This window comes from Anser brachyrhynchus (assembly GCF_964034855.1).
Source record: "Anser brachyrhynchus genome assembly, chromosome: 3".
Taxonomy (NCBI): domain Eukaryota; kingdom Metazoa; phylum Chordata; class Aves; order Anseriformes; family Anatidae; genus Anser; species Anser brachyrhynchus.
In genome coordinates this window covers 110,468,706-110,487,843 of record NC_137696.1, presented here as the reverse complement: position 1 = coordinate 110,487,843, position 19,138 = coordinate 110,468,706, and the positions used below count along the sequence as shown (strand labels likewise).

Here is a 19,138-nt window from a genome sequence, read left to right as displayed (position 1 = left end):
TTTCAGGACTCATCTCCAAGTGCCCAGGCTTGAGAAAAGGTCAAGAAGATACCAAAGGATCGGGGTGTGAGGGGTTATGATGCTTATGGGTTTCCAATTTAAAAAAAAATAGACTGTTTCAGGAATCCATACCCAAAAACCAGAAGCACCCAGCAGAGGCCATACCCACACTGGAAGCACAGCTCGGGACACTTAGCACCTTGCTTCAGAGCCACCCTGCTTCTCCCAAGCCTGGTGTCTTTTTTGTGAGGCACCAGCCCTGCAAGCAAACGAAGAAACGAAGCCTCAGCAACCTTTTGCTCTGTGGAGGGAGCCACAGCCCTGTAACACAAGACGAGGCTAATAATATCTTCAGGACACATGGGTCTGGGTAACACAAACGACATGATGGTGATTCAGTTTGTAATTAAACTTCCTGTTAGAAATATCAAGGTTCCTCTGATGGCACCAGCAATTGCTCTTCTGACTCATCTAGCTGTTGCCGTAGCCAGGCAAAATGAAACCTTCTTTGATCCTGAAGGTATAAATAATTAAAGGAACTATTATTTTGAAAGAGTACCTGGCATTTCAGTTACTGAAATACCATCAAAATAAATAGCTACATGCAGAGGAAAATACTACATTCTACTTGAGAACGGTGGCTTTTATTACGACGTGTATTACCTGAAAGACAGCAATAAAGCATCTGTCCAACCCTCCCGTGGAAGAGATTTACTGCCCATCCTTAGCTGCTTCCAGCAAGGTTATCCTACATGGCCAAATGAATTGTTGTAGTCAAGTGTGAATCAGAAGCCCACACCTTCCAGGCCATTATTACAGGGTCAGCAGCATGGAAAGTCTTGTTTGTTTGACGTACAGGCCCAAATTTTCCTTGAAGTGAGTACTATCTGAAAACAGACTTACAGGCCCAGGCCCCGGGAGCAGAGCAGCCCGCCATGACGCCCTTTGAGGCCTGGCGCACCGCTGTGGTGTGAGCCCTCGCTGCCTGAAGCCTGCTCACTCGGCTCCTGGCTCCGAGGAGCTGAAACTTTTACCCCCAGTAGAAAAACATAAAGGCATTGCACCCCCTCCTGGCCCCAAGGCCATGAGAATGGGGCACTTGGCCCCAGGACCAGGGGAAAATCTGCATCAACTCTCAGTGGACAGAGGCAGGGGAAGAGGCGAGCCCGTGCCAGGCCTCTGTAGGGCCCCCAGCGCAAAGAGAGAAGCAGCCTCTTTACCACAAGGCTCCTGAGACCCAAAAAAAAGGCTTTTTAAAAACAAAAAACGTTTTTAGCTCATCCCCCGGGAGGTCTGGAGCAGAATTCGCAAAGCCTCAGGACTGACCGAGCGGCACTGCTGCCACACGCAGCACCCCGAGCTGCCGGGAAACATTAAGGCCGCGGTTAGTTAATTAGGGAAGGGATTGTAAGAGCCTCACAGCCTGACCTCACCCTCATTACTGACAGCACCGAGCTGCGCCACTCGCTCCAGCAAGGGCGGGATCGAGCCGCTTGTGGCTCACTGCAGCCCACTTGTCCCCCTTGATGGGTCTCTTGTTTCTCTTTGCCAAAAACAACTTGAAAAGCCTGCGAACCTAGTTCCTGAATAATACACGAAGGTGAGAAATCCTTTCCAGCCTCCCTTCGGCGAACTCTTAAGGATGAAGCACTGGGCATAACAGCTCCCATAATAGTTCCCTTGCTGGTATAAGTTCGAGGTTTATTTTTTCCATCAATCCTCTTTCTATTTAATTTATGAACTTGATTTTTGGCGGCACAAAAGGCCTGATTTGCAAAGATGCTGTGATTGAATTCGGGGGAACACAGATGTACAGCTCTTCTGAAAAGCACGCCTCACGCTGTGAGACCAGAGACTGAAAAATTACCAGCGAGAGCTCTATTTTTAGCTACGCTATGTCATAATATTCACCATTTCCAAGCAAAACTTTCTGGCAAATATTTAGAAGGCAGCTTACAACCCCTGGCTCTGTCAACAAACCATGATGGCTACCCAGGGCTGCTGGCTGCTGTTTCGCCTCTCACCATGGCACTTTTATGTGGCTTCTGCCAGTTGGCATGTGTAGGACAGGCTGACGTGAGGTAAACCTTTTATGCTTTTAACATATGGGAAGCAACAGATAGTTAAACCACTGTATTTGGGGCCAAAGGGCCTATGTAAGCCAGTGGAAGGTATTTCTGAGTTTCCACAGCAGGGCATTTGCAGCCCTTCTGAACACTGGCAAGCTTTTCCCAGCCTCACGTAGCCAAAGAGCAGGACCAACCTGCTAATTAGCCCCATTGAGATAGATGCTGCTAATGAAGGTCTGCTTTGCCAGGGTGTGGGCCAGGGGAGCAGCACAAAAACTGAAAGGAGGGAGCTGTACAGGACAGTGCTGCCCAGCTCCATCCCTCCTCCAATAGCCCTGTGCTACAAAATTCAAGCTTTGTCCTCAAAGCTGCCCCATGTCCTGCTCTGTGGTGAACCCCCAGAGCTGTTCAGCTGACATGACAGCTCCATTCACAGCCCAGTGTTTTAAATGAGCTACCAAGCTCAGCAATACACGGTTTTCTCAGCAAGTCAAACATGCTCTCCAGGTGAAGCCACTCAAAACAAGAGCTGCCTTCCACCTGGGTTAAATACCAGCTAGTGCTTTGGCTAGCAGCAGGGAGAGAGCATGCACATGTTCAGACCTATTAAACCCACCATTAATACCTCACCCTAGATTTACTGTACGATTGTACCTGATATAAATTATTCCTGGACTGACACTATCCTAAGTGGAGGATCTACAGGAAAAAATGAAGAACCCACCTCTGCTGTCTTCTCATCACACCCTCCCACCCAGCCCAATATTTCTAACAACATTAAGTCCACCTCCCTGTTTGGATTGATTTTATTCTGCAGGAGGCTGGAAGGAGAGGCACAACCCTGATTTTGGTGGGAAAAGCCTAAATTAACAAACATTATGCTCTCCCCCACTGAGGGCACTTGTGACAGCATCCTGGGGAGTCCATCTCTATAGGAGATGCACAGCTTGCTTGCTATAGCCCCAGCATCCAAAAAGAAAGCTCAGCACAGCTCAAAAAGGGCAGAGCAGTGGGCACAAGTAAGAACTAAGTTCTGTCATTGGTTAAAATACACGGCACATCCACTAAAGGAATTATTCCCATCCTCAATTGTATTGCAAGGTGAAATTAGGTGAGTGTGATGCACTTTCTCATAGTCCCATACCCAGGAGGTTGCAAGGGAAGGACTTGTGCTGCAGAATCAGCAGCTCCCCAAAACCTCAGCAGCCCACATAGCAAAAAGTCTGCTATAAAATCTTGTAGAGAGGATTTGCATGCGTACTCTGACTGTGAGCTCTGCAAGCAAACAAGCAGGGGATGCCCTGTACTGCTGCAGCAACTACAGGAATAGATCCCGTGTTTTCCTGCAGGGGAAGCCCCAGCAGCCCAGCCTTCACCCCAAATGTGACAGTCACCTGGCACCTCACAGACAGCTGGGCCAGCAGCCCGGTCAGGGCACTGCTGAATTCACTGCTGGTTTCCTTGTGCAGGAGCCCCCCTGCTGACAGCCAGCTGTAGTGCTTGCAGCAGGTACCTGCAGTCGACCATAAGTTATTGCAAAACCAGGTTTTAGACTGAGTGCTGGGGCAGCCACCTAACTCCAAGAGAAATTCTGCTTGAGCTGACGGAGAACTGGAGCATAGATCGGTGAGCAGGAGGTAGAAGAAAGCCTGAGTTCACCTGCAGAGGCGATGGGACAGCAGGCACAGGAGGCTCAGAGGCGGAGATGTCCTGCAGGAATGGCCCAGAGGAATCACTGCACACTTGTGTCAATGCCACCACAAGGACCAGCTGCGTGGCTGTGCTTATGGGGAAGCCTGGTCCTGAATGTCTCTTCAGGCAAAGTTACTTTGTCATTACGAACAACTTTCCCTAATCTGCCCAAAATTCACCCCCCCCCCCACCATGTGGAGTCTGAGCAGTGATGCTTGAGTTTATGTGCACATTTAAATCTCAGTCCTTTTCCACGTGTTATGTGGGGATGCAAGAGGTGAAACTGCATCTGCTTCTTGATTATCTACACAATATTGAGCATTTCACCTGAAACATTTTTGCTTTAATTAATTTAAATGCAATCCAGCCGTCCTGCGATTTCATATGTAATCCTGGGATTTAGTAACAGCAAGTGCAGTAACAGCTGAATGATGAAAAAGACTGCAAGATTAAAAACTTACCATAAAATTAGCCTACTTCACATAGTAAATAGCTTTTCAATTTGACAAGGGATAACCATTTTATGGAAAATGTGTATTAAAAAATAATCCTGTTACATTCTCCAACATTTGCCAGTCTTAGCTCACACGCAGCAATAATAACCAGATCAGGCTCAGTTTTCTGTACGTCCACATGTATTTACAGCATTATCAGGAGTAACTGTAATAGCTACATCAATAGGAGATGCAATTTCCAGAAGCGGTAATCGAAACAGCAAAGTCATTGTTAAGCCTTGAATGTGTTTTGCTTGAAGCTGTTAGAGAATCCAATACACAATTAATATTTTGATTCCTTCTAGGAGGGAATTACATTTCACTCCTCCTTATAGCTGGGGCTACATTTAAGTGGCATCGCAGAAACTTACGGCCAGAACAGACACTTGCAAATGGGAACACTTGGCCCTGCTAACATTTCTGTTGTGAAATGCTCATTTCCAATACACTCCCTGCCTAAACACAGTGCTGCTTCTGACGTTCATCTAATGAAAGCTCATTGCTCCACGGCTTCCCTGCCAAGTCCCTGCTCCCTTCTGCTCCACTGAACTTTAACTTTTGAAGCACAGAAGTGTACTTTTTTTTGGTGGGGGTGAAACATTTTAGCATCACCCTGAAAATCAATTCATGACGGAGACATCTTTTAATTAAATACAAGGGAGAGAGGTATACGAATCTGGCTGTCAGCACACTTTGCTACTTACAGAACCAAGATAAAACCAGAGCAGGTGGCAACCTGAGACTGCTATTCATTTGTGTCCTGAACTGGGAAAACACATTTCAGTGTCTCGCAGAACAGTGATTCGAGGTGGGAGGATGGAGATTTGTTCTGAAGCACTGACACAAACACTTATTGAAAGCTCCTGGATCACATCAAAACAAAATTATTACGTAAAACAGTGCAAAGGAAGTGAGAAAGTCACCGCAAGAAGTACAGCCGAAGCCCAGTGCTTCATCCTGATTTTGAATCACAAGGATTTTGCCAGTTTAGTGGCTCAGGGATAAAATTCTGACAAAAATATTTAAATTACCCAGGAGGATAGGATGAAATTCCCTTTACCATTAATCAATGACTGCTGAAACAATGTGGCTACAGCTATCAGAGATGGCCAGCAAAATTTAAAATAAAACAGTGTGTAAGTGGTCAAACAGGCACCAAATGGCATTTTGAAATGAAGAGATGGGCCCCCGGCTTCTCACAAAAGCCTGGGCACTGGCAAACTACGCACCAACCTTCAGGGCATCAGATTCAAACCAGGGATTAGTGTCACTCCTCTGCTCTTGCAAAGTCTCCTGGGGCCATACATGAGCAGCACCTGCAGACCCATGGGTTTGGAGGTTTACTTTCTCAGGGAACATATCCCAGACATACATGCACAGCAAGAACTGGTTTGCCCCAAAATTTGGCCATCTACAGAAATTCGTGCAGGCACCCTCCTCTGGGGCCCAGCAGCTCAGCCTCAAAGTGACTGATTTAACAGTTGTAGTTACCTGCCAACTTATTTGCATAGCATTAACTGGCTCAGTTACCTGACAATTCATATGCTAGATTCACATTCTAGCAAAGTAAAACTCTCATACTACTAGGGGAAGTAAAGACTGCACAAGCTGGATTTTATCAGGAGCCCTTGACAACAGCAGAGGCTGCAGCAGGAGTACCAGCACCCCCTAGCCCCAAGACCAGAAACACAACCCAAAAGACCATTGTTTGCAAGTCCAAGCTTTGGACACGCAAGAACTGCAAACTCTCCCTTAATTTAAGCTAAATCCTACAGTATTTGGATGTAGGAGTTACTGGTAACTGATAATAAACTGGCCTTGGATGCTTTCCCCCCCCCCCCCCGGTCTGCTTCTGAGAGACACCAGTGTGTATCCAACATGTGAATCTTCACCCTTAGACCAGGGGAAAAACCTCCACACGAGAATTCAGTGTCAGCCAAGTGCTCCCGAGTGCTGTATAGCACAAGCATTTCCTAGTAATTCACTGTAATCTTCATCTGATGAACAAAGCAACGTTGCCTGCGGCTTGAACTACACACTGTATTACAAGCCGGGAAAAAGCAGAAGAGGGATTTGGTTACTGGAAAGAATTGCAAAGCCATTCCACTAAGGTATTTTTCTCTTGATATTTGAAGTCTCGAAAAAAAATGAGTAACAGCAGGGGGAAGAAAAGGTATTCATTTTAAATTCATTCACCCTCGATGCATCTCAGGATTTCTGCTTGCAGGAGGAGAATAAGCATCCGCAGCAGGAGGAATTTTAACACAACCCTTTCTTCTGGAGCATGCAGCACTCACCTTCAAAACACTCCTCTCCAGCAGATTCAAAAAGCACGTAGTGGTGTGGGAGTAACCTAAACTCAGGAGTCAAAGCCACAGCTCTGGTGGCCAGTCAGTGCCCTAGGAGTTGCTGATTGCTTGGCTTCATACCTCAACACACATTTGCCAGCTGATGGCCAGCAGAGCACCAGTAACACCCAGACATGGGAATGAAAACCGGTGTTCCTTCTTCATCCCACCGACACCCCACAGCTACCTGTCATTTAACTAAGAGCAGATGCCCAAGCACCACCTTTTTTCTGCTGATCAAGGAAGAACTCATCACTGAAGATATCAGAGACGTCATCTTTCCACCGTGCAATACACTCCAAAGGAATAAAGCTGTTTCTCTGCAGGCTGAGGAAGGAGCAATGCCACCATTAAAGACAGCACAGGCGTAACTCTGACCTGTAAGCCAGTCCTGATGTGAAGTCTTGTACCACAGAAACCAAACGACTGTGTTGTGTGAATCAGAGGATATCAGTAACACTCCCAAGGGATGAATTCCTAACAAAAACAGTAGCTTTCCACCAGCAAACAGGACACAAGAAGCTCTCAGATCCTTTCTAATGATAATTCATTAGGCATAGAGAGGCTAAAGAGGTAATAGGTAATCAAAAGCTTAAAATAAAATGAGGCATCACTGACTGTGAGAAGTAGGCTTTGAAAGAACTCCATTCACTTACTACTTTTTGGCAAATTTTCTGACTTCTCACCAGCGTAGAGGAAGCAGCTACCCTTCAGGGATTGCTCCAGATTGCTAATATGCCTTCAGATTTGCAGGCTGGCTGTGCCCTGCTGCAGGCATGAGCAGCAGGAACTGTTCTCTGACCTCTTCTGGGCACAAATTGCTGTAATCACTCCAGGAAATTTGAGAAATCTGGGGATTTTCTTTGTCATTACATTCTAATGTTGCAGTTGCTTCCTGAAGACGAGCCTAACCTTAGGTCACTGCTCTTACACTCCCCCACATTGCCTAAGATTTTACATCTGACATGCAACTTTGAAAGAGAAAACGTGTCAGAATCTCTCACCTGTACCCATGCAAGTTCGTTTTTCAAATCACCAGAACAAATAAACATAACAAGAAATTGGGCTTGAAGTTATTCTTCTTCCATGGCGTCTGGTGCTATTAAAAGCTGTTAGTTTTAATAGCAATAGAACACACAGGGGGATAGCTAGGGATCAGGTCTGCATAAATTAACTGACAGAGTATTGCACCAAACATATCCGTTTTTACTTATCCCTCAGTATTTTTCCTCTACTAGCCTAATTGCTTTTCACTTGCGGCAATTACTGTGCCAGAACCCCCACCAGACAGCTGTTCTGATTCATACATGTACAAAAAAAATCAGCACTTCCATCACTTTGCTTCAGTCTCTACTGGTTCTTCAAACTCAATTCTTAAACATATCCTGAAGGGTCAGTTAAATTTTCACTTACATTCATTTTTTTATTGGTTTATTTCTGAAGAGAAGTGACAGCTTTCATTATCTCCTCAATGCTTAAGAGAATCAAGTGTCAAAACAACTGGCATCTCAGTTGAATTAGAAACTAATCGCTTCTCAGTAAATAAGTATTTTATCAAGGCTTGGACATGATCTATGTAATCTAAACACCAGCAAGACATTTAATTCCTTGTGAAAATGTGAAAACAAAATTTAAAAAGGTGGGACCAGCTGCATAGCTTTCCTCCGGACCACACAATAAGAACTGATTTGCATTACAGCATGTACATAAACCAAAATTAAGTAGGCATTTATACGTCTGTGACGCCAGGATGAGATTAATACCAACCACAGCAAGCCTTATTCTCTTGTTGAATCACTTCTGACTAATTCCTATCTAATCCATCTCTAATGCGCCCATGTCTACAGTATCTGTTACCCCATAAATACACTTGGCTACAAGAGACTTTCTTCCTGTCCGCCATTACAGGAAGATGACTTGGCCATCACACCTCCATTTCAAGCAGCACTTCTATAGCATGCTGAAAATACAGTTCTGGTTCGTATCTGCTGAATTAGGGATAAAAAATTAAAGTTATCCACCCTAACCATTTCCATCCTTGGTATATATCGAGAATCAAGTTGAAAAAGATTATGATACAGCTAGACCCTACTCAAAAACCAAGCTCAAAACTAAACTTGCTGAGGGAACGATGCTGATATTTAGCAGGAAACATGCCCAATAACTTTAAAAACAATCAAGTTTCAGTGTTTCAAAATGATGCATCTGGCCATTCAGTTTAACACATCCCCAATTCCAGTTCCCGGCACATTATTCTCAGCCCATTGCAATTGCTGACCTGTTACCAACATCAGTGCTGCAGGGACATTTTGGAGCCATCTGTTAGAAGTCTCGCATTTTCTGCCTTGCATTCCAGCCTTTGGGGTGTGGGATTATTTTTAATTTATGGTTTTGTTCCCTAGGACAGCCTTAGAAACGTGCACATCCTGCTAGCTTCACGGACCCAGGGGAAGAACAGTCACACACCATCAGCTTCAGTGCACTCAAGAGTGAAGGAGCAAGGATCAGCAAATCAGTGACTTCTAACCCCAGACAGCATCTCTGAGAAGCACCGTATGTATTATATACAATCTCAAAGAGGGAAGCCTTTAGCAGAAAGAAGCCAACTCAGCAGTCTTCCATTTCTCAGAAATTATTTAAGTTCCATCAAGTTTCTTCCCCAGATACTGAAGAAAACCCATCGAGTCCACAAGCAAGCTGCATGTTATTCTCCAATACACAGAATATCCAGCTTATTATCAAGTTGTTTACCTTCCATACACTTTTGTTCTTTGACAGATTTTAAAATCATTACAGTCTGTTTCACAGAACCATTCTTTCATGTTATATACCAGGAAAGAAGCACCCGTCACCAAAGGTTAGGTTGCAAGATCATGAACATTTAGACTTGCATTTTACCATTAGAGTATTACAAGACAGTTCTTTATTTTGAAAATTAAAGTGCCAGGTTTATGTACAAACTATTAAAATAATACAAAAAAGTAAACTTAAAACCTGCTAAGAAAGCAGTGAGGTCACGTAGCTGCCTCCAGAGTTTTCTACAGAGTATTCAACAAGTTTAAGACCAGAATTTGCCAAACAGTCCTTCCTAGATGTGGAGAACTGGAGAAGCTAGTGGTGATTACCCAAACCCCCCATCTGGCAGAAGGAAGGTGCCCACATTTCACCAGATAAGTAGCGCATGTTTCAAGAGATACATCTAAGCATTCTAAGAATTAGCACCTTTGGCAAAGTCTAATATAAAAGGGATTTTACTGCTGGGGTTACACTAGCCTCCTTTAAAGTACCCATGTCTCCACACCTCTCAACAGGGGGATTTTAGTACAAAATATCAAGTCACAATGTGACTCAATATGTTTAATCTTTCCTTGTAAAGAGGAGAGCATACACACTAACTCATGCCATCTCAGTCCATTTAAAATTCTGCATCCAGGGTGAAAGAGTTGTCTGTGGGCTTTGACATGACTCCCATCCTCTGATATTCACCTACTCGCTTCTCAAAGAAGTTGGTCTTGCCTTCCAGAGAGATGTTTTCCATGAAATCAAAAGGGTTCTCTGCTTTGTATATCTGAAATGCAAAGGTAATGCTACAGTCACTAGGGGTGCTCAAATCTTCAACCCATGAAAGCATTAAAAAGATCAGCTGTGCAAAGGCAGCTAATGACACCACTGATGGGCTGCTACATAGTGAACAAAACCTCTGCCCCAAGCCTTCTCTGTTCATTCCTGCCTTTACATCCCAATTCCCATTAGACAGAAGCACAGCAACTCCTACATGTTTTTCATTAGCATCCTTTTGCTTTTTTCTTCTGTGGGTACCCACACAGCTCCTAACAGCGGGACTAATAACAGGATCTGTAAGTTACACCAATATTGCTGCAGCCATTTTAGGATTCGGGTTTCTGGAAGAAATTAAACTTGATATGGTCTTTTTTCCCCCCATGACAGATTCTGTGTATTAGCCTTACCTTTTTAAATCCCAGTTCCAACATAAGCCGGTCTGCTACAAACTCGATGTATTGTTTCATTAAAGAGCAGTTCATACCAATCAGCTTAACAGGCAGTGCCTCCGTCAAGAATTCCTGCAGAAAATAGAAGCACATCGTGTACAGCAGCTCGCATTCATTCTGCGCTGTCTAGGGTAATTTTATACCCAACAGCTCCACAGCTTTACCCTTAATTGTGATCAAGCTCCTAAACAAGCAGCAGACAATTACCTGTTCTATGAGAACTGCATTCATGATGATTTCTTTTACCCTTTCCTCCGATGGTTTGTGTATCAAGTGCTTGAACATGAGGCAGGCAAAATCACAGTGCAAACCCTGGGAAGAAGTTTCAGAAACTTATGTCACGAACGCCAATTTAAAAGAACCACTCGAATCAGTAACACAGAATAACCACTAGCCTAAAGTCTAGGCACCATTATTACGCTTGCCACATGTGTTGTCTGCAGACAAACTTCCTGCCTAACCAAAAGGAGGTACAATTGAATTCAGGCCAGTACCAACTGCACTTGTTCCCTCAGCAAGGTACGCTGAGGGAAAGAGTTGGTGAGAAGCTTTAAGCTACTTCTGAGTTAATAAAATACTTTCACCCACTAAGATCCACGAGGCCACATATTTACATGCTGTAGTGAGCTTTACAGACTGCCTCTTTCTAAACACAATCCTGCAGAAAAATACAGGCTCCAGCAGAATATCATTACTTCAAGCTACGTTGCACATCACCGTATTAACTGCTAAAATTTGAGTCCTACCTCATCTCGACTGATGAGTTCATTAGAAAAAGTGAGTCCAGGCATTAATCCTCTTTTCTTCAGCCAAAAAATTGATGCAAAAGAGCCAGAAAAGAAGATTCCTTCCACAGCTGCAAAAGCTACTACACGTTCTCCTGTTACAAGAAAATGGATATTGGTATCACATAGAAGACTTAACAGGATTAAAGTTGAGAAGTTGTGAATAGACCAATAAACAGAGTCCTCCAAGGAAAATGAAGCCTTCTCAAGGGTGCTATAGACTGTCCATAAAACTATTATAGCAAAGGCTTCTGGTTATCAAGTAAAACTTTGGAATATGAGAAGTAAAAACAAATTAGAGTAGCTAGCAGGTAGCTGAAGGCAAGGCCCCTTCCCCTAGGTTAATCAATGCTGCCTTTTTCCAAAGATTGTACACACAGAGTAGCCATTTTGGCAGCAGATTGAAGTCAGTGTCTGCTCATCCTCAATTAAGTGAGGACCTTTGGCCTCACTTAATGCTTTAGTACTAGTAAAATAACAATCTCTACCATCTCCTCTCACCTGTGAGGTGAGACATCAAGAATCACTGGGGCAGAGGAGCCACAGCCTCGAACTGTTACAAGGCTGCTGGAGACCAATGGCCAGTGCAGTTCCAGACATGCCTTATCTACTTGTTCGTACAGCAAAGCGTATGAAGAACGCCATGTGAGCTATCATTATTTGAAACGCCAACAATTTCACAAATATTCACGTTCATTTGCAAGATGGAAATCTTCATCTCCAGAATTATACCAGAGAGCATTTATTCATCCTGCGACAATCTCTAAACTGTCTAGAGAAATGGTGGTTCCTCCATTCTGCTAGGGAAGGAATTTCGCTTTGCTTCCAATAGACGTACTCACCATATGTTGCTTTCTTGTCCCCAATCCAGCGGATGGCCCAGTCAGCCTTCTTTTTAACACATGGTAATGTTTCAATAGCATTGAAAAGGAATTCCCTGCAAAGCAAAAAGCATCATTAGTATGAGACAGCAGCACAGCAACTAACACAACGCTCTGAGCCATAGATGGTATTATTCTTACAAGTGCTCTGTAGCCTCAACACCAATATTGAAGTAACCTGACCCATTTTGTTTTGCACCTGTCTATCTCTATTTGTGTCCATCTACTACCTCTGCACCACCTTTCTGTCATGTCAACACCAGTTCACATGAACTCCTGACAGTGTCAAGGGGAGTACTGTTTCATCAAGTATTACACTTGAACAAGGCTTTCAAAACTACAGGCCAACCTCCAATGACAAGACCTAAGTTTTCAGGTAAGCAATTCTTCCCTAAACACTTAATGGAATTAAGCACCACGGAGTAGACAATTCTTCCTTAATCACTTGGTGGAATTAAGCACCATGGAGTAGAAATGATGTCAGCTTTCAACAAGGTATCAGCAACTAAATCTCTCTCGACCACATCTAGTGCCATATGATATTCCTCTCAGCAGATGTTGGTCTTACAAGAAAATACCAGAATAAATCCAGTCTAGACTGCTCAAAAGCCCTGAATTTAGCTTTAATACACAACTCTTGAATTGATCCATCTTGTTACACTTTGGCTTTGTTTTTTAATCAACATCAAAAGCCACTTTTGGGAAATAAAGTGTTTGGCTTGCTTTTAAACCAAGCAAAAACAGTCAAGTCACTAGGTGCTAAACCATTAACTAGATTTCTTGGGTTTTAGAGATTTTAATAGAAGCGGTAAGATTATTTAATTCAAGTGGTAAGATTCTCAGTGAAACTATCCTACAGAACTACCTGTTAGGTGCAGTGGGTCCTCTATATGAGAGCTTACTGTAATTTAATATAGCCACTTGTTTGACTGTTCTATCTTTTCGATAGTTTCATTTCTTACTTTCAGTGTTGAGTGGTTTCAGTTTCCCGCAATCTAAGCAAATTTTCACACACTTAAGAACAAAAAGATTCTGAAGTTGCTTTTAAGCAGCACTTTTAGCATTATTTTATATACATCTAGTTCAAACCCCAAAACCAGCTTTTGAGTCAAAGTAATGGATATACATCACTTAAATCTCAACAGTTAAGAGTTTCAGACCTTTCATTACCAGGCAATACTAACCTCTCCTTAGAATCTTTGACGTACGTGTCAATCAGAAGGCTATACATTTCTGAATGTATATTTTCCATGGCAATCTGGAAGCCATAGAAACAACGAGCTTCTGTGACTTGTACTTCTTGACTGAACCGCTCCACCTAGAGGAAATAAATGAGCATTTGTTAAAGTTTTTAACTAAGTTGCAGGTTAGAAGCAGTGGTGCTGTCTGTAACTACTCTTGCTCAGCCCACAGAGCTCTCTGCAGGTTAGTCCCAGAAGTGTGGACTCTGAAAAGGAAGAGGAGGAGCAGTTGCCCCTCACAGCTCCAAGTCATGAGTTGGTTTTTAATCTGAGGAACAGTGAACCTTCTTAATTTTCCTCAGCCTCCACTAGGAGAGCACTGACAGGTTAGAAGCAGATCAGGGGCTCTGAAGTGCGCAAGTGCTACTACTACAGGGCAATGCTCACTGGAGAAGCGCAAACTTGTGTATTACAAAAAGCAACCCGAGTCTGCTAATTAGCATCAGGCACCTCTACGTGCTCAAAGCAGACAAGCTAGCAGTTGTGCCGTTAACCACACAGTTATTTGGCTAGACTCAATTCCCTGAGCGATTCAGTATCGGGGCTCTGTCCCCACACTCACCAGGTTCTCGTTCACAATGCCGTCGCTGGCAGCAAAGAAGGCGAGGACATGAGAAATGAAGTATTTCTCCTCGGGCTTCAGCGACTCCCAGTGCTGGAGGTCTTTCGAGAGATCGACCTGAAACATTAAGAGAACGCATTAATAGAAAACGTTAATAGAAAGCGATGAAACGAGGAAGAAGAGCTCCCGAGGCAGGGATAGTGTGGGTGAGACACCCGTGGCGAAGCCTCAGGGGTGCCCCAAGGCTTGGGGGGGGTCTCTGAGGGGAATTGCCCGGGGGGAGCCCTCACCTCCTCCGCCGTCCAGAAGGAAGCCTCGGCCTTCTTGTACATCTGCCAGATGTCGTGGTACTGGATGGGGAAGACGACGAAGCGGCGGGGGTTCTCCCGCAGCAGCGGCTCCTCCTGCTCGGCGCTCCGGGGGACCTGCGGCGGGCAGGGAGCGGCTGAGGGAGGGGAAACGGGCCCCGAGGGGCGCCGCCGGCCCTGAGGGAGCGGGGACGGAGCCGCTGAGGGGGAAAAAGCCGTCAGGGCGCGCACTCACCGGCTCCTGGAAGATGTTGCGGGCCGCCTTGCTGGCCAGGACGCGGCTGCTGCTCGCTGCCGGGGGCTGCGGGGAGAGCGGGGCGGTGAGAGGAGGGCCTGGGAGGGAAGGAGGGAGGATGGAGGGAGGGAAGGGGCCGCTCACCGTGTTCTCCTTGTCGCTCAGCGCCAGACCCTTCAGGGCCGGCAGCCGGAGCTGCTCCTGGCGGGCGGCGAGCGGGGCGCGGGCGGACAGCATGGCGGCGGCGCGGCGAGAGACTGGGCGCCGGCCGCCCGCGCCGCCCCCTTTATATCCCCTTCGAACTTGGCGCCACAACGCCCCGCCGGCCAATCGCGGCCCGCGCCGCGCCCCGAGCCCGGCGCTCATTGGGTGGAAGGCCGGCCGGCGGCCCGCCTCCCATTGTGGCGGCGGGAAGCGGGAGGAGCGGCACGGAGCTTTTGGCGCGCTCGCGAGCCGAGGAAAAAGGCGGGAGAGCGCGGAGGCCCCGCCCACCGAGCGGGCAGGCCCCGCCCCCTGGGCGCTCTGTGCCCCCCCCCCCCCCCCCCCCGGCTGCTGTGGCACCCCCATGGCGCCCTGGGCCCTTTTCTTTCTGTAACAACAAGAAGTGCTGTCCCCCCCGACCTCGTAAATGTAAGCCAGTCACACACTTCAGGTCACAGATCGGGGGCTGAGCTCCCCTGGGCTGGCAGCCCCCAGAAGAGGCCAGCCCAGGCACTGGGCTGGGGGCGTTTGTCCTGTTTAGGGTCACGGACTGATGGCAGGCACCCACCCCAGAGATGCTAAATACGTACCCCAGCCCCGGGACACAAAAACCCCATCCCAGTTTTTTGCGCCACGAAGACCACATCCCAGTACCCTGAAAAACCCACCCCAGGCCACCCTGATGGCCTCCAAACCTCATATAAGTCACTACAAGCCATAACAGCTGTCTGTTGCAGTAAAAAAAGAGGCTGTGAGGCCATCAATGCTATCCCAGCCTCCTGTATCAACCATGGGTTTGGGTATCAGGGAAAAACTCTTCTAGGCCATCGTGCTCCACAGCCAAGGTGGTGTCCCCCAGATGGGATCGGGAGGCACGGGGCAGCTCCAGCCATCACCAGGAAGGCGATTCCTGGGGCGGGAGGGGCAGGGAGGCCTGCCAGCACCGCGCAGGGCCCTGCTATCTCCTGCCACCTCCTCAGCAGGCACCTCCGCCCTGCCCTGCTGCCGGGGAGCGGCCGGCAGATAGCCACAGCCAACCCCACAGCCCCGGCGGCCTACCCACCACCCCACAAAAGCATCCCGAAGCCGCCGGTCCCCCAGGCTGCCACTGGTACCACCACTCGTTGCACTGCACCGCCACTGCAGCTCAGCAACCGTCCTGAGATGGCATGGGGACAAGCCCTGTGTGGTGACAGAGGGCTCTGCAGGAGGGAAGGCACATGGCAGGGCTCGGGGGTGCGGAAGGGGCCTGTGAGGAAGCACGTTGCTCCTAGAGCTGCAAAAAAGCCATATTTGAGACTCCACGCCCCCACTTTTTTCTCCCATTACAACAGTTTAACCCGTTTGCATTCATTCTTCTCCAACAAGCCCGGTGGGTTCTGGCAGGAGCCCTGTTACTGCCCCTGCCCCGACCCACTGGGCCAAAACCCAGGCAGCTGCATAGGGCTTGCAGGCCACACACGGTACATGGTCACGTACCTACAGTCAGTGTGATGGAGGACAGCAAGCACGGCGAGCCCTTGTGCATCCCCCTCCATGACACAACTGCATTTGGGGGCAACCATTTCCAAGCAAGCACCAGAGCCAGACTGAAGGCAGCAGGGTGCCACCCTGGCATGCCTTCATCTAGCGCCTCTGGGGATATCACCTGCCTCAGGCCCTTTATGTGGGGGCGTGAAATGGCACTCTGCTCTTCCCGGCTCTGGCCCAGAGTGGAATTTTTCAAAAAACCAAAAACCCAGCCCCACCCTGAAATTCTAAATAGCTTCACGCCTCCTTTGCTGGGCGGTATGCAGGCACTCGGGAAGGCAGAAGTAATGGCAGCCCGGGGCTGTGGGATGCTGTGTCACCCAGCCCAGGCTGTACACCCAAGGGATATCAACGGGGGCACGGTCCCGTGTCCTCCCCAGCTCCCATCAGCTGCAGGAGGAGCTCAGCACGGCCCCTGTCCTCACACCGCCCTGGTGGCAGCCCCGGTGCCACCTCAGTGACCACCAGCTTGGCCAACGAGCTCGGAGGTGGCCCTCGTAGACTGAACCAGCTCTGCTGAAGGGAAGGAGGCCTCACGTCTCCCCAGAGCCATTCTGATCTTTAACTTTCTACAAACCGCATTTCTTGCCTTTTTAAGGTCCTTGCCTGCCTTTTACAACTCCCGGGAAAAGTCTGCAGATAACACGGCCGCATATGTGGTTTTAATGGTGTTTTAATGGTGTAACAGGGCATGCTGTTCCCTGGCTGCTGACAGAGCTGGACACAGAGCTGTGGCTCGTAAGCACCAGATAGAGGAATCAGTGTTACAAGAGTTTCGAGAGCTGGAAAAATCAAACTTTCCAATCAGCTCCACTTGCTCCTCACCACCAGAGGTGAGCAGTACACGAGGGCCCCGCTGATTTTGGAGCCTTCCTCAGCATCCATGGGGTTGTGAGACAAGGCTGTCAGGAAGGTCTCGCCCTGCCATTCTGGTAGCACCACGCGCTTGTCTCCTCCTGTCTCCTCCAGCTTTCCAGGCAGGAGGCGATGTGACAGGCAGGGGATTTTCAGGCCTAAAGGGCCCTGATCACAGACAGCGCGCCTGATCTCTTGCCACACGTAGAAAATTACAGGCCCTTCCTGCAGGAGCCTGTCAGTCACCGCAAGCGAATATTTCCACTGAAGCTTCCTTTGGGTTACATTCCTCTGCATTTACTCACGCGAAATGCCGACGCAGGAAGGCAGCCCAAGGTCCCTTGCTTCTGGGCAGCTTATGTTGCTTACGGTGAGCAGAGATCCTGCACAGCAGCTTTTCTGGTGCATCTCAGTGACTGCTATCACAGCACCAAATGGCCCGAGCTCCTCTTCTCTTGCTCCTCTTTGGAGCTTGCCCTGCTTGCAAAGCAGCCCGGAGCCCCCATGTACCTCAAAGAAAAGCAGCCCCAAAATCATGGAAGTCTACAACTGAGGAGATCAAGGCAGGACAGCAAATGGTGATACTTCTCATTGCCTGTTTTTCTGGTGGCATCTGCCAGAAACAGCTCTGCAGAGCCTGGAAAGGTTCAGTATTTGTCTGGGTTTGGTCACAATCACATCAAGATGGGACCAGCAGGCTCCTTTCATACAGTGTCCTGTTGCAAAGGAGCAACTTCCAGGGCAAACCTCATCACGGGGCCCAGCAGTGACCCCATGGGGGCAGAATAAGGTGCAGGGGACCCTTTCACTGCTCAGTCCCTGTGCACAACCAGGGAGAGGCAGGAAAGATCCCAAATAAACGTGAGTAAGTGAAAGACGAGATAGGCACAAGCCTACTTGTGAAGGCAGTGATAATGGGCAGTGAGTAATGAGCATAAACCTGGCCTGTCTCACTCTGGCCTCAGTGTTAATGAGCCTAAATGCAAGACCGTGCACTGGGGAAGAAAACAGGGAAAGCTGTTAGGAGTAGCCTGATAACCCCCAGCACTAGCAAAATGCTTCTGACCAGGCACTGCTGTAATCAGCTGGCAGGGAAGGAAAAGGGCATCGGATCTTTTGGCCTTGGGCAGTAACCAGAAAGTGGGTTTCAGAAAAGAAATATTTTTCATCAGTGCAGTTTTGCATTGAACCAGCTTTCCTGGTGACATGGCAGATTCCTCCATTTCCAGCCATGATTTTAAGACTTCACTTGACAGTTTTATTCGGTCTCATCATGATTTGCTCAGCAGTTACTGGCAAGTTTCTCTGGGGGTAAAGGGATTAGGATGGATGATTTGATTAGCCCTTCTGCCTGGCATCCATCACGATGCTCTGCAGCCAGCCCAGGGGCTCAGCTGCCCCAGCTGTGCCTGCTGACACACCCAGCTGAAGGCAGGGGAAAAAAACCTGCACAAGATGGTTTCCTGTGACTGTAAACTCAACACACCAAAAAAAAAAAAAAAAGCCAGATGTGGCATGTCCCATCCCCCCCTTCCTTCTAAAACCTGTAACAAATCTACTCTCTCCTCCTTTCCCATAGCAGTGCTTGGGGCAGAAGAGGCATTATTTTGTTTTGTTAACAGATACAACTCTACAGCCAAATTACTACTGGTGTTTCCTTCCTAAAAGTTGAGAAAAAACTCCATGTCAATCACACATGGATGCAGCAAGGCATTACATGACCATTCGTTACCTGCTCTGCGTTAGAGTTGCACCTCCTCTACAGTTTTCCACAGTAGTTGCCTTCCCCTTTGACTGCCCCCATTTCTTCTCTAGTTTTTCTGCTGTTTTCCAGTATTTAAGTTCTGGTCTATGCCCTTTTGTCCAGTGCTGTCGCATGAATGAATTCTTCAAGACAAAACAATTTGCAGCCTCTTTCGCCTGGGCT

The 19,138-nt window shown here is 47.4% G+C and overlaps 1 protein-coding gene across 1 annotated transcript; it reads right to left on the bottom strand.

The window, feature by feature from the left end:
* Positions 1–9,495: 9,495 nt before the first annotated feature.
* Positions 9,496–15,207, bottom strand: RRM2 (ribonucleotide reductase regulatory subunit M2). The gene is made up of 10 exons (XM_080585484.1): positions 14,770–15,207; positions 14,626–14,691; positions 14,373–14,507; positions 14,083–14,199; positions 13,464–13,597; positions 12,241–12,335; positions 11,360–11,493; positions 10,821–10,925; positions 10,572–10,685; positions 9,496–10,171 (listed from the first exon to the last, which is right to left on the bottom strand). The coding sequence occupies exons 1-10, from the start codon at positions 15,190–15,192 to the stop codon at positions 10,019–10,021; spliced, it is 1,476 nt and encodes a 491-aa protein (XP_080441610.1). The 5' UTR covers positions 15,193–15,207; the 3' UTR covers positions 9,496–10,018.
* Between the last annotated feature and the right edge of the window lie 3,931 nt (positions 15,208–19,138).